A 13,964-nucleotide genomic window follows, 5' to 3' on the forward strand; every position below is an offset into this window, starting at 1 on the left:
ATTGCCGGCCCCCGGTAACAAAAAAACGGCCCCCCAGGGGTCCAAAATCGGCCCCCACCCTAGCGGCCCACCAGGGAAACGCCCGGTGCCCGCTATGGCCAGTCCGGCCCTGGTAGCATATTGGCAAGACCTGGGGTGCACATCTTCAGCACTTTATTCATTTTGAAAGTAAACACAGAAAATATTTTTTATAGATGCACATTAGGGAGGGCGAGATACAGGATGTACTCAAATATTGTGGTGGTTCACGTATTTGTTGGGTTGACTTGACATGGTGTCCCATCCAGAGCCCACTCTCCCACCTCATGCCATTGGCATTTCACCTTTAATTATGGAGTTTGTGCACTGGAATGCAGGAGGGATCATTTTAATTCTCCACAGCACACAGATTAATAATCTGTACTTCATACATGCATTTTGTGGTCAAAGCAATACTTTTTGTTTTGTCTATCCTCAATGCAGCAAGTTTCTGGCATTATGTTTTATTCAGGATTTTAATTTTACCTGCTGGACCATGAGAAAGACTGATAAATATTGACAGAGCCCACTGGTCTAATCATTTTCAAACTTTCACACATGAAAGGTGAGTCTGGCTGCTAGTTGTAACAAATAAATGCAATAGCCGAGGGGCATCGTGGATCTACAGATGTGGGGATATGACTCCTGACTCATTGTCAGTGAAATTGCTCTCCCTCCAAGATCCCCCATTAAGTGAATCCTTTCCCCACCCAAGCCGCTGCACTCTTAAGTGTTGGTGTTGGCGGCTCCCTCCACCTGCAGGTTTCACCTGCACCTCATCCCTGGTGGTCCACTGGACCTCTGTCTCGATTCTCTTGCTCCGCTTTTTCTCTCCTGTTTCACTCCTTTTTTTCCTCACTTCTATCTCCCCTTCACTCTCCTTCTGGGTCTTTCTTCCACTTTCTGTCATTTCCCCCTCATTTCAAGCTCCCCCTTTCACTCTCCTGTGTTGACTCTTTCCTCCGTTTTTTTTACCCTCATCTCAATCTCCCCCTTTCACTCTCCTGTGTCCTCAGTGTCTTTCCTTCACGCACTTTTTCGGTCCAAGGCTTCAACACACTATTCCTCTGGTGTTCTGGCGGGAGGCGTTCTGCGCTTCTGACATCGCGGCCAGAGCTATCTTTCTCTCATCCTGCGCGGCGCCCCTGGCTACTGATAACGGCAACCGGGGCCCCGCGGCGCACAGTCTGGGAGCCACAGGGCTAAGTAAATAAAGAGCTCCCGCAGTTGAGGGAGTGACCCCCGCCCCGGTGCTTCCTGTAGAGGGGCCGCTCTGCTCTCCAACTCCGGCTGTCAGGGGAGGGGCGGGCACAAGAATCATGACTGGCTCTAGCCACAGGGTCACAGACAGCACACGGAGTGCACAGAGGGAGAACAGAGGCGCCTGAGGGAGAACAGAGGAGACTCCGGGAGAACAGAGGAGACTCCGGGAGAACAGAGAAAACGCCGGGAGAACAAGGAAAAATCCGGGAGAACACAGGCGCCTCTGGCAGAACAGGGGAGACTCCGGGAGAACAGAAGAGACTTCAGAACAGAGGAGACTCCGGGAGAACAGGGGAGACTCCGGGGAGACCCCAGGAGAACAGAGGAGACTCCGGGGAGACCCCAGGAGAACAGAGGAGACTCCGGGGAGACCCCAGGAGAACAGAGGAGACTCCGGGGAGACTCCGGGAGAACAGAAGAGACTCCGGGAGAAGACTCCGGGGAGACTCCGGGAGAACAGAGGAGACTCCGGGGAGACTCCGGGAGAACAGAGGAGATTCCGGGAGAACAGAGGGCGGAGGAAAGAGAAGAACAGAGGGTTGAGGACGAGAACGAGGAACGGCTGAGTAAACGAGGAGAGAGGCCGGGAGACAAGGAGAGGCCTCTGGAAGAGGGAAGGAGAGACACTGTGTCAGAGGAGAGGAAAGGGAACTACGAAACAAGCAGTGGGGAGAGCGCCTGCTATGGGCTCCAAGGCCAGCAAGGAAACCGGGACCACCACCTCTTGTTTTGGTGGCAAAAAAGAGCGAGAACTGGGGAGCAGTGGGCCCCCCGCACACCGGGGCCCCAATGCCATTGCAAGCGTTGCAAGACTGTACCCGCAATTGTCGAGGTTAGATTTAGAAGATGCCGGGCTGGCGGACGAAGGACCCGTGCGAGGAATGTTTATTGTGAGAGAATGCGCTGAGGCCGAGACCTACAACCAAAAATTGAAATGTATCCAGTACTCCGACCCCCTGTACCCCGGGAAACAGAGAAGCGACTCCCATTTCTGGGAGGGAGGGTTTTTAAAAAATCATCAAGTGCGGGGCGCTTTGGGAGAGACCTTGCCCTGCGGAGGGGGAGCTGCAGGAAGCAAAAACTCCCAGCAGGGGCACCCCAACATGCAGCAGGTGTGCTCGGGCCTGGAGGCCCCCCGCTTCCCCGTCACCTCGCTGAAACATGTCACCACACTAGACTATTTCTATAGCATTTTGAATGAAGGCGCTATCCGCGGCTCGGACAGGACCTTCATCCTGAAGGAGAAGCCCGTAACCCTGAGCGTCTCCTGCTGGTCCCCGCACATCCCGCGCACAGAGGTGGAGAGATTCAAGAACAAGCGCTTGGAGGACTTCATGCAGCGCTGCTGGGGCACAAGCACCCGCCACTGGGAACTCTCCTCAGACGAGCTTGAGGTGCGGGAGATGCTGGCCAGCTCCCCGGCGCTGCGCGACGACTCCCGCTACGGGAACTTCCAGTTCACGCAGCGCCTCGAGGATCTGCTGGGGAGCTACATGGAGCAGCACTGTGGGGGGCAGGAGCCGGCACTGAGGGTCCTGGGCACCGAGGCCTACAAACTGGAGGTGGTGCACTGGGTGCTGATCCACAGCCCCTCCTGGGTAGGTTTCGAACACCTGCCCCTGCTGGATTCCGTGTGGCTCCGCTCCCGGAGAGGAAACTTGCTGTGGGAGCCCGAGTCCACCACAGACCTCTACACCTGGTACATCGACCCCTCCACGGGCAGCCTGGATAAGTATCCGCTGGACTCGCAGTCACGGCAGACGTACGAGCCCTCCAGGTGGAACAACGTGGTCTTCGCCTTCTACCTGCCCGGGGGTCGCACCCTGAGCCTGGGAAGGGGCCCCATCCTGGGCCGCGTGGAGGCCTGTGAGACGGCAAAGAGTCTGTGGGGGGACAGCAGCCGCATCCTGAGACACCCCTTGTACAAATATGTAACCAAAGAGGAGGCGGAATATATCATTCAAGAAGAGAGAGTTAAAGCCTCGTCTGCAGGGCAGTAATTCCCGTTTTCATTCACTTTGCATCAATAATCAAACACAGCCCCTGCACTGCCCCCCGCACAGCCGCCTCTTCGCCCTCCTTTCACCCCTCCTCCTCCTCCACTGAAGGCCGCGCTCTCCTCCAACTCACAGGAACGGACTGTTCTTAGAGTCACTCCCCCGCCCCCCTCCTGGACTGGGTTTCGGTTTTCATCTTCTCACTGGTGTTCCTGTGAAGCGCTGCAATCTCTCCGAGTGAAGTCAGCGCTACATAAAACTGCAAAAAATATATTACTTTTAATATTCAAAGCTTAATCAGCTTTTTTTTACTGGATAAGACGCGCAAGCCATACCCGCCCAATAAAGCTACCAGCACCACCGTGCTGCCGTGAAATACATTCAGCTTTTTATGTTTTTCTAAAGTTTAACCTGAAACTCTCAGAAAACCTACTTCTCCGATGTGATGCATACTGAAACGGTGCATACATAGTTGGCATAAAGGACTTATCCAGGTATTTACATCTTTTTAACTGAGTCTTGCAGAAAAGTCCAGTCGTTATGTGGAATATTCTAGTTCAGCTGTTGCACCCTGAGCATGTCATTGTTGCAGGATGCTAAAGTGGCCCTTGGGCTCAGAGAGACCATGTCTGGGTCAGGCAGTGGTGCCTGGCTTACGGTATCTGTAATCACAGCAATCTCATAATAAAGAACACACTAGGCACATTGTTCGTTGGAGAAAACATTGCTGCCGGTTTATTTGCATAATAAATTTACCAATGTGGTGGGTCAACTTACGGGCGATCCAAGGGCAGGCAGCAGTGACACCCTTAAGTTGCCCTGCCCACCTGATGAGCCAAATTGCACCTTGGCCCTAACCAATCGGTGCTCACCATTTTGGGGGATTACCCCTTACATCATGTGGACCACCAGTCCACCCATTTACTCACGTCCCTTGAAGGGGGTGGAGCGTATCAAGGCAAGCCCCCTGTTGCTCAGATTTACAACCGCCCGCAGGACTAACGGGGCTCCATCCAGGACTAACCGGGCTCCATCGTTCCTCCAGGGTCCTGCCGTTAGGACTTCCTGGGGTTGTTTTGCATTTGCACCCTTGATGTGATCCTGAAGAGGGTACCCCTATGTATCATCCAGCCTCTGTATTGCCCTGTAACTCCCCCATGGCTCTGGGTGTGGCCCGTCACATCCTGGGCCTCCCCACCAAGGTAGGCATTCCTACTGAGCATTCTTACTTACACCCAACTGATTTTACGGCATCTCCCAGGTCCAACAGGTACAGGTCCAAGCCCACTCTAGACAAATGAACCCCGTCCTCATCAAAACATCCTGTGACCTGGCATGCAAGAGACCGTGTCTGATAAATCCAAAACCCGTCTGTTCTGTGAATTTGTGCATGATGCTGTTTACTGTTCTTTAAGAGATTCCCACGGCCTCACCAGACCTGGCCCCATGCCAAACTAAATGTGGCGTAATCTCAGACCACCATAATTCACATTCGCCTAATTGGGTGCTCAACTTATGCATGTGGATTTCATCGCTTGCAGCCGGACCTTCCTACCCAAGAAAGTCAAGTCATTGCCTCCCAGGTGTATGACCAAAATGTTGGGAGGGGATCCGCCTACCGCTTCTTCAGCAAGCTGTGCCAACACATTCCTGGGAACCCCAACCTGACTATCTCAGTGAAGGAAAACCCATGCATCCAATTCCTCCTTTCGGCCTATAGCGCAACTCTCGCAATGTGAGAATGGCCACTCACCCAAACCTTTGATCCTGGCAAAATAAAGAAACACAGGGTTGCAAAACACAATTCTATCACTACTACACAAGATTGCCCATAGTTTGATCAGAATTCACACTGCACACATATTAGCACATGGTGCTCTGCCGAATTGGACATAGTTTGCTCAGAAATCACCATGCGCACATCTCAGCAGATGGAGCTGCACAAGATTGCACTTAGTTTGCTCAGAAGCCGAGCTGCACACATATTAACACATAGTGCTCCACAATTGCACTCAGCCCTGGAAGGCTTCACAGGCGGATGTAACGCTTGAGACACTGAGATTCCCACCTCCCAACCTGCCAGCCCCTGCCTGTATGGGAGTACCAAGCCGGCCAGGATTCTTGGGTTAGAAATTGGGACAGTAGTACCCTTGTTAGCTGACAACATCCACCCGCCTGGCTGCGAAGGCTATAAGGGCAGGGATTTTTTGCATAACTGAAGTAACCTGTAACATGCCTTCGGTTCCAGAGTGCACCTACTTTGCTGATTTTGACCAGAAATTTGCACAGACCTTTTTGATTGCTAAACCAAGGTGAATTCCCTTCTGTGTCGTTATATATTTCCTATAATAATGTCACCATTAGCTTGCACTGAACCAAAAGAATACAGTTAGTTAATAAACATCATCACATAACGTAAAGAAACCTTGTGTTTTTGTCATTTTATTATACACATTACAATTTAAGGTCATAAATTGCAGATCAATAAACAATACATATAACAACACATTAATTACATCTTCTTGTACACACTGGTTTGCAAATGATTTAAAAACTTTTTGTCACTTTTGGGATATATTTTCAAATTCTCCTGCTATCCCTTTCAAAAATTGTTTGACAAAGCCACGCCAGTTTATATACAATTCTAAATTGCGATATGTTCTGCCACAGTGTGTAAAGTACATCTGAATATATTAAAAACAATACATATTTTTTTCTGTCCTTATGTCGACGCGTTTCGGTGTGTCTTGTTGTTTCTTAAACACTTTCTTCAGGACTCAGATTAAAAACAAGATATTTTTCTTTTAAAACCAGACCAAATTATCTAAAAATAAATAATAAATACAATTAAACGCGAAACATTATGTGTGCGGACATCATCTAATTGTTTTGGTTCAATGCATACTCTAACTAATTTACAATGTGACAAAGCAACAAAGACCATGACAGTTCAGTACTTTTTTGTGTTTAGGGGACCAGCTATATAAATCCTAATTACTGGGTCACCCTTCCAACTGAATTCTTACAAGGGAATCTGATATCGAAATACCTTACCCTTAGTTGCATTTACTAAGAAATTTCAGTAAAGACGATGGATTAGGATTAGGGTTCCATCATGGCTCCTCAGTAGAAACAGAATCCCTGGGTGTATTGCACCTGTGGGCAATGTCTAATGTTATTATTTAAGACGATGCCTTGTGATTCATATAATCATCTTGAGTAGTTATTATAACTATATACTTACAAACACTGCACGCTATTCCTTTCCTGTGATTACGATATAATGACCATTAGTGTAGTCAATTTATAATCTTTATTCGGTTCTTAAAAAGACACCATAAAAGCACAGATACAAAATACACACATAAAAAGCTTTTAGTGTAACACATAAATAAATCACTAAATACAGGAGTCCTTGATTAAAATGTTCGTGCAATTTGACTCATCATGGGAACAGGCAAATGTCAATGGTCAATTTTCTCTAGTATTTCTTAGTCTTATCGCTACACGAATAAAATTTATGGTGCAAAAGAGGGTATATGCGTCCTCTGCTTCCTGTAGGAATCTCAGAGCCGTTCTTGCATGTTTAGGTTTTATGTCTTTCAAAATCCCCACCAGGAACTTACGTCTAGGCATAGTATAAAATGGGCACAATAGGACGAAATGAAGGGTATCCTGCGGAGACCTGTGGTCGCAGCCGCAGGTACCCTTCTCCGCCAGTGTGTGAGTAAACCCTGCCGGGACCGCAAGAATATGATGTAGCATGTTTAGTCTGAACCGTGTCATGACAAAGCGGTCCTGGGCGTTAAACATGACTCTTAAATACGGTTCCATTCCATGCTTTACTGTGAGTTCGTTATAGGTGGAATTTGTGGGTTTACAATTTTCTTTTTCTGCTCTTAATAGCTTGAGCTGTGCCAAGAAGAGGTTCTTTACCAATGATTTACTCTCAGGTGTTATGGAGTCTGGGGATGTGAAAAAGTTTATGCAATCGATTTCGGCTAGGGATTTCTTTACATAGTTCAGCCAAGGGATGATGTCACCTTTATCTTTTTTGAGGCAGTCCTCGATGATTTGTCTTGTGAGGGCGGCCTCTGGGTTAGTCCATATTTTGACCCATGCCAGGAGGGGTTTAATTTTGATTTTATCTTCTATGAAGAGTTCTCCTAGTTCTTCATGGATTATGTGGGCAGATACACTCTGAGGGACCTTCAAAATTCTCCTCATGAATTTGTTTTCTTCAGTCTGTATCTGCTGGGCTTTACTGTCCAAGAAGCCCCACACTTCTGCGCCATAGGAGACTTTCGCGCAACAAATTGCCCTGTAAAGGTTCAAGATTTGTTCCGGGGACCATTTTCCCAGTCTTTGCCCGTATCCCATGATAGCTCCTACTGAAGCTGCAAGTTTCGTAGAATGTTTTTCGACCAAGGGTTTAAAAGTGAGGTGATGATCAAATAGTACCCCCAAATACGAAAAGGTCTGGACTTTGTCGATTTTGTGCGACCCAATGTGAAAGGAAAAAGATCCTTTTGTAGGTTTTCCGACGGACATGATGTAGGATTTTTCCAGATTAGTTGCCAGGTCTAGTTTGTCCATAAATCTGACAAACCCATCAATCAGTTTCTGCAGGCCTAGGGGGGTTCTAGCAAGCAGAACCGCGTCATCGGCGTATAATAACACAGGTACCGCACGATGACCAATTTGGGGTGAGTCCACCTTGAGATTAAGCAGGTCTTTTTCCAGCGAATTAATGTAAATGGAGAACAAAAAGGGCGCAAGGATACAACCTTGCCTTACTCCACTTGTGCAAGTGAAGGGGTCGGTCTTCTTACCCTCCTGACTGTACCTTACACTTGCAGTGGTGTTCCGGTGGAGATTTTGCAAGGTGTCCACTAGCGGTTGGTCCACTCCTAGTTCTACTAACATGCTCCAGAGCTTTCTCCTATTTACACGGTCGAAAGCCGCTGAAAGGTCCATAAACCCCATGTGAATGGACCCCTTTCCAGCGATGGTATATTTGGCTATCAGAAGGTAAAGGTTTAAACATTGGTCAGTGGTGGATCTGCCTTTCCTGAAGCCGTATTGCATTTCTGAAAGGATTTGATGTTCCTCGGCCCAATCTTGCAATCGCTGTAGGATGACTCGCCCCAGCACTTTTGCGGTCACGTCTATAAGCGATATGGGTCGGTAGCATTGGGGGTCATCGCGGTTCCCTTTCTTATAAATTGGGACTATGGTCGCCGTTGACCAGGACTGGGGTAGACCTGCCACCACCGCCTCATTTAAAACCCTGGTGAGTAACGGTGCCCACAAGTCAGGTTGACTCAGGTACAGGTCTGGTGGAATTCCGTCCGGGCCCGGGGCCTTATTTTTACTTAGTCCAATTATTCCCCTTTTGACTTCTTTCAAAGAGAAGTCTAGCTTTTCCGGCTGATGTTTCCTCGATGTGTCCTCCAGAGCCATTAGTGTAGTCTTACTTATCCCTGTATATAAATTGTATATTTAATTATATATTCTGTCATTCAAATCTCAGATTCTATTGCCTAGATGCATCAACCTTTTTAGGAAGTGCAAACAGTGCGAATCGCAAAAATCGGCCGTTTGCACTTCCTAAATTGGTTTTTGGGATGCATCAAGCATTTTTGGAAAATCGCTATTTTTAGCGAATTCCAAAAATGCGATTGCTTTTAAGGAATCGCAAATTTGCGATTCCTTAAATGCAATGCATCATTGTCAAAACATTTGCGATTTTACAAATTGCATTTGCAAATTACCACGAAGTTGAACCTCGTGGTAATTTGCAAAATTGTTTAAAAATGCACAAAAATGCATTTTTTAAACTGTTAAGTTACAGACACACATGTCCTTAGGACATGTCTGTATGTAACTTACATGTAAAAGTGCATTTCATGGGTGCAGGGGGGGGTCCTTTGGACCCCCCTCTCCACCCTTGAAATGCTTTGTTGAATTCCGATTTCAAATTGCGAATTCGCAATTCCCATTCATTCCTATGGGCATTTCAGCCCATAGGAATGAATGGGAACTGAGAATTCGCAATTTGAAAATCGCATTTTATATGCGATTCGGTAAAAATTGCGATTTTTACCGAATCACAAAAAAATGCGAAAAAAATGATGCATACCATTTTGAGATTCCTAATTTGCGATTCGGTAATTTTCGCAAATTAGGAATCGCAAAACAGTACTTTGATGCATCTGGGCATATATCTCATGTGTATGGCCACTTACCAATTTTCTGGAATTTCCTTTAAAGCCAATGCTTGTATAAAATTGCAGACTTTCTTTTGGGGAATCTTCTCAGTGTACTTTGTAAGTTATTCCCTTTATTTTGGATGTACAGCCGCCTTTTATCAGTTGGGGCAGGTATGTACTCCTGGAGTCAAAGAAAGTGCAGAAACAAGGGAATATTTTCAGTTATCGCCATTTTCTTTAGTTTCATTATTCTTACGCGCTATCTTCCATTCCATTAGTTAGAGTATGCATTGAACCAAAACATTTAGAAGATATCCGCACAAGTAATGTTTCGCATTTAATTGTATTTATCATTTATTTTTAGATAATTTGGTCTGGTTTTAAAAGAAAAATATCTTGTTTTTATTCTGCGTCCTGAAGAAGGTGTTTAAGAAACAACAAGACACACCGAAACGCGTCGACATAAGGACAAAAAAGAATATGTATTGTTTTTTTATATATTCAGATGTACTTTACACACTGCAGTATAAGATATCGCAATTTAGAATTGTATATAAACTGGCGTGGCTTTGTCAACCCTTTTTTAAAGGGATAGCATGAGAATATGAATATATATCTCAAAAGAGGCAAAAAGGTTTTAAATAATTTGAAAACCAATGTGTACAAGAGGTGTAATTAATGTGTTTTTATATGTATTGTTTATTGATCTGCGATTTATGACCTTAAATTGTAATGTGTATAATAAAATGACAAGAACACAAGGTTTCTTTACGTTGTGTGATGATGTCTAATAACTAAATGTATTGTTTTGGTTCAGTGCAAACTAATGGTGACATTATTATAGGAAATATATAACAACACAGAAGGGAATTTTTTATTTTCAAATAGTGTGTTACAACCCGGTCCCTTTTGGTTCTACCTGGGTAACTCTCTCTTTTTTCGGATTACACCAAGGTGAACACATGAATGGTGTCAAATCTGGTTTGAGGGACTGTATGTATTGTGCTCACTATTGCCGTCACCGCACCCTTTCCTGGAGTGGCAACTTACTTAGCCCAGCAGGCTTGCTTAGCTGCAGTCCGATCACAGAAGCACACCACATTCTACCCATCTGTGACCCTTAGTGCTTGAACCAGCAATATACCTAGTTCACTTAGTTTTCCCCGGAATTGATTGCCCTCCATCAAATACAAGCTGGGTTCGGCTTCATGTTGGACATTTTTTACCCCGCATAGCCAGAGAGTCTTGCTTATTATTAATCCAATGATAATGTCAGAATCAAAATTCCCAGTTTTTCGTTTTGTGGCAACCCTCGTTTTGTGGGGCCACTGGGACCGATCTGCCTTCCTGCAAGTAACCTTGTTACTTAATACAGCTCCCTTACTGCATTTGCCTGCCACTCAAAGACAACTGGCCACAACATGACTCCCTACAGCTCGGTGAAGAGGATGCTTGAGCCAAATGTACCCCAGTCCATGTTTTCAGCATTTACCCTTTATGGAGGCTCCCGTTCGTGTGAAGTGTGTGTCAATGTCCTGGCAAGGCATACTCAATAGCATGTTCAACCTTGGTGACTATCCTACTATGATGTGTAAAGGCTCAACTATCCGATGAGCTTAGAACTATGTGACATTAAGCAAGGGTGTCCTCGTGTACACATGTATCGCTCCTTTCTTACAGGAAGTTTGCCTGTTCAATTTATCTGTGGTGTTTGCCCCCTTACTTCCCAGGCTGCTTACTGCTAACCACGTGAGCAGCTGCTGACATTAATGAGGGAAATCTCCTGGCTGTAACTTGACTTATACACCGCCCGCCTTAATGTGCTACGTTGTAGTAGATGAAGTACTTAACTCATATCTCTTCCCCTTGAAAAGATACAATAAACCGCCCCAGTCATGAGAACCGTCATAAGCACAAAGTTTTAACATGGACATCCTCTAAGTGTTAATGGCTCTACCCAGCCATAAGACCAGAGATACTCATACATTAAATCCACAGATATGCCTTTGAGGTATGCTAACCTGTCCCAAAATCTGCTCCAGAACTGGGAACCTGTTGCCTGCAGGTACAACCCCTCCACCCCTGAAACTCTTGACGATATCAGCTGGCTGAGGCTGCAACTAAATGCATTACATTTGTTTGCTGAGGCCTGTTGAAATTAAATTGTTTTCCTTTATTTTGAGTCTGGGTGATCTTGAGGTGGGTGGGGGACTAATACCTGCCTTTGAAGAACCAGCTTATTGTTTTAACCCATTTATGATCCACGTGCTGCAGAAAACTGTCCCTTCAGATCTCTGACTCTATCCAATCAAAGCATAAACCCGTGGCTTTGCCTAAGAAACCTGTATGTATGTGCATTTGAGTGCACCGTCGCCCTTAAAGGTCTGTTGGCTCTGAATAACAGACGTCCGTTGATACTGAACCTAATGGTAGTCTTATTATCAAACTCAGGAGGCTGAAAGGCTAGGTGAACCTGCTGGGAGCTGCCCCTGTGACCAAGGGTAAACGTCCTGATGATGATTCGCATGATTCAGAAAGCGAATGGAAACGCCGTCGACACCCTTCAAACACCTTATACTGAGCAAACAAATGTATCAGAAGTGTAAAGGTGTTATGGTTCAAAACACACAGCATATGCTTAAATTGTGCTTGTTTTTCCAGTGAGTGGCACCAGCACTTAACTTTTATACATCACCACATGTTTATGACTGCCTACAACATGGTGGCGTCGTCCATCTATTTTTTAGTAGCAATCATTGCAAAGTCTGATGGTTAGTCCTTCGCAGTGAGATGGGCGGTTGCCTCTTAAGAAATACCTCGAGCCTCGGCGCTTATATTTTCACAAATTAAGCACTGTACTACTGGCAGTAACTTTGGATTACTTTACTAGGACATATAAACCAAATTTTCTAAAGACACGTCTCATGACCTTCATGCATGTTCAGTTTCTCATGGTGTGGAAGGGGTCTGCATGTCTCCGAAGCAGTGATTACAACCAGAGTCGTATGTGTCCCCAGGCAGTACGGAGCCTTGGAAGGATCAACCAGTACTGAGCTTCAGTGTCCCCAGGCAGTACTGTGCCTCGGAAGGATCAATCAATCAATCAGAACATTTGTAAAGCGCACTACTCACCCTTGAGGGTCTCAAGGCGGTTTGGGGGGGTTTGCTGCAACTGCTCGAATAGCCAGGTCTTGAGTAGTCTCCCGAAGGCTAGCAGGTCCTGTGCCTGCCGTAGGAAGATAGGGAGGGTGTTTCAAGTCCTAGTGGTGAGGTGGGAGAATGATCTACCACCGGAGGTCACTCTTCGAATGCGGGGGACGGTGGCGAGGTCAGCGGAGCGGAGCTGGCAGTTAGGGGTGTAGAAGGTGAGTCGTCTGCTGAGGTATGCCGGTCCGGTGTTGTGGAGTGCCTTGTGTGCGTGGGTGGGGAGCTTGAAGGTGATCCTCTTGTTGGCGGGAAGCCAGTGCTGGTCTCTCAGGTGGGGTGTTATGTGGCTGCGGCGAGGAATGTCGAGGATCAGGTGTGCAGAGGCATTCTGTATGCGTTGTAGTTGTTTCAGGAGTTTGGCCAAGGTTTCTGCATAGAGGGCATTTCTGTAGTCCAATCTGCTGCTGATGAGGGCCTGAGTGACCGTTCTTGTTTCGGTGGGGATCCACCTGTAGATCTTGCGGAGCATGCAGAGGATGTTGAAGCAGGAGAACGAGATGACGTTGACCTGCTTTGTCATGGAGAGAGTAGAGTCGAGAATGATCTCCAGGTTGCGTTCATGGTTGGTGGGTGTTGGTGCTGTTCCCAGTGCGGTTGGCCATCAGGAGTCGTCCCAGGCTGAGGGGTTGGAGCCAAGGATAAGGACTTCTGTCTTGTCCGAGTTCATCTTCAGACGGCTGTTCTTCATCCACTCGGCGATGGCTTTCAATCCTTCATTGAGGTTAGTTTTGGCGGTGAGGGAGAGGATCAGCTGGGTGTCGTCAGCCTAGGAGATGATGTTGAGGTCATGCAGTCTGGCGACGTGGGTGAGCAGTGCCATGTAGATGTTGAACAATGTTGGGCTGAGGGATGAGCCCTGGTGTATGCCGCAGATGATCTTGGTGGCTTCAGAGCAGGAGGGGGAGGCGGATGCTCTGGTTTCTATCGGAGAAGAAGGAGGAGGTCTATTCCAGAGCCTTGTCTCGGATCCCAGCTTCGTGGAGGCGTGTGCGTAGGGTGTGGTGGCAGACAGTGTCGAAGGCGGCTGACAAGTCCAGGAGGATGAGGGCCGCGGTTTCGCCGTTGTCTAGCAGGGCTCTGATGTAATCGGTGGCGGCGATGAGGGTAGTTTCGGTGCTGTGGTTGCTGCGGAACCCGGACTGGGACGGGTCCAGGATGCTGTTCTCCTCGAGGTAGTGGGTCAGTTGTCTGTTGACGGTCTTCTCAATGACCTTCGCCGGGAACGGGAGTAGGGAGATGGGTAGGAAGTTCTTAAGGTCCTTAGGGT

At 47.0% G+C, this 13,964-nt stretch overlaps 1 protein-coding gene across 1 annotated transcript; it reads left to right on the plus strand.

Annotated features, from left to right (window-relative positions):
- Positions 1 to 1,351: 1,351 nt before the first annotated feature.
- On the plus strand, positions 1,352 to 5,672 carry LOC147693367 (uncharacterized). The gene has a single exon (XM_086933687.1). The coding sequence runs from the start codon at positions 1,965 to 1,967 to the stop codon at positions 3,279 to 3,281; it is 1,317 nt and encodes a 438-aa protein (XP_086789813.1). The 5' UTR covers positions 1,352 to 1,964; the 3' UTR covers positions 3,282 to 5,672.
- Positions 5,673 to 13,964: the final 8,292 nt, after the last annotated feature.

The sequence above is a fragment of the Lissotriton vulgaris genome, chromosome 8, assembly GCF_964263255.1.
Source record: "Lissotriton vulgaris chromosome 8, aLisVul1.2, whole genome shotgun sequence".
Lineage (NCBI taxonomy): Eukaryota > Metazoa > Chordata > Amphibia > Caudata > Salamandridae > Lissotriton > Lissotriton vulgaris.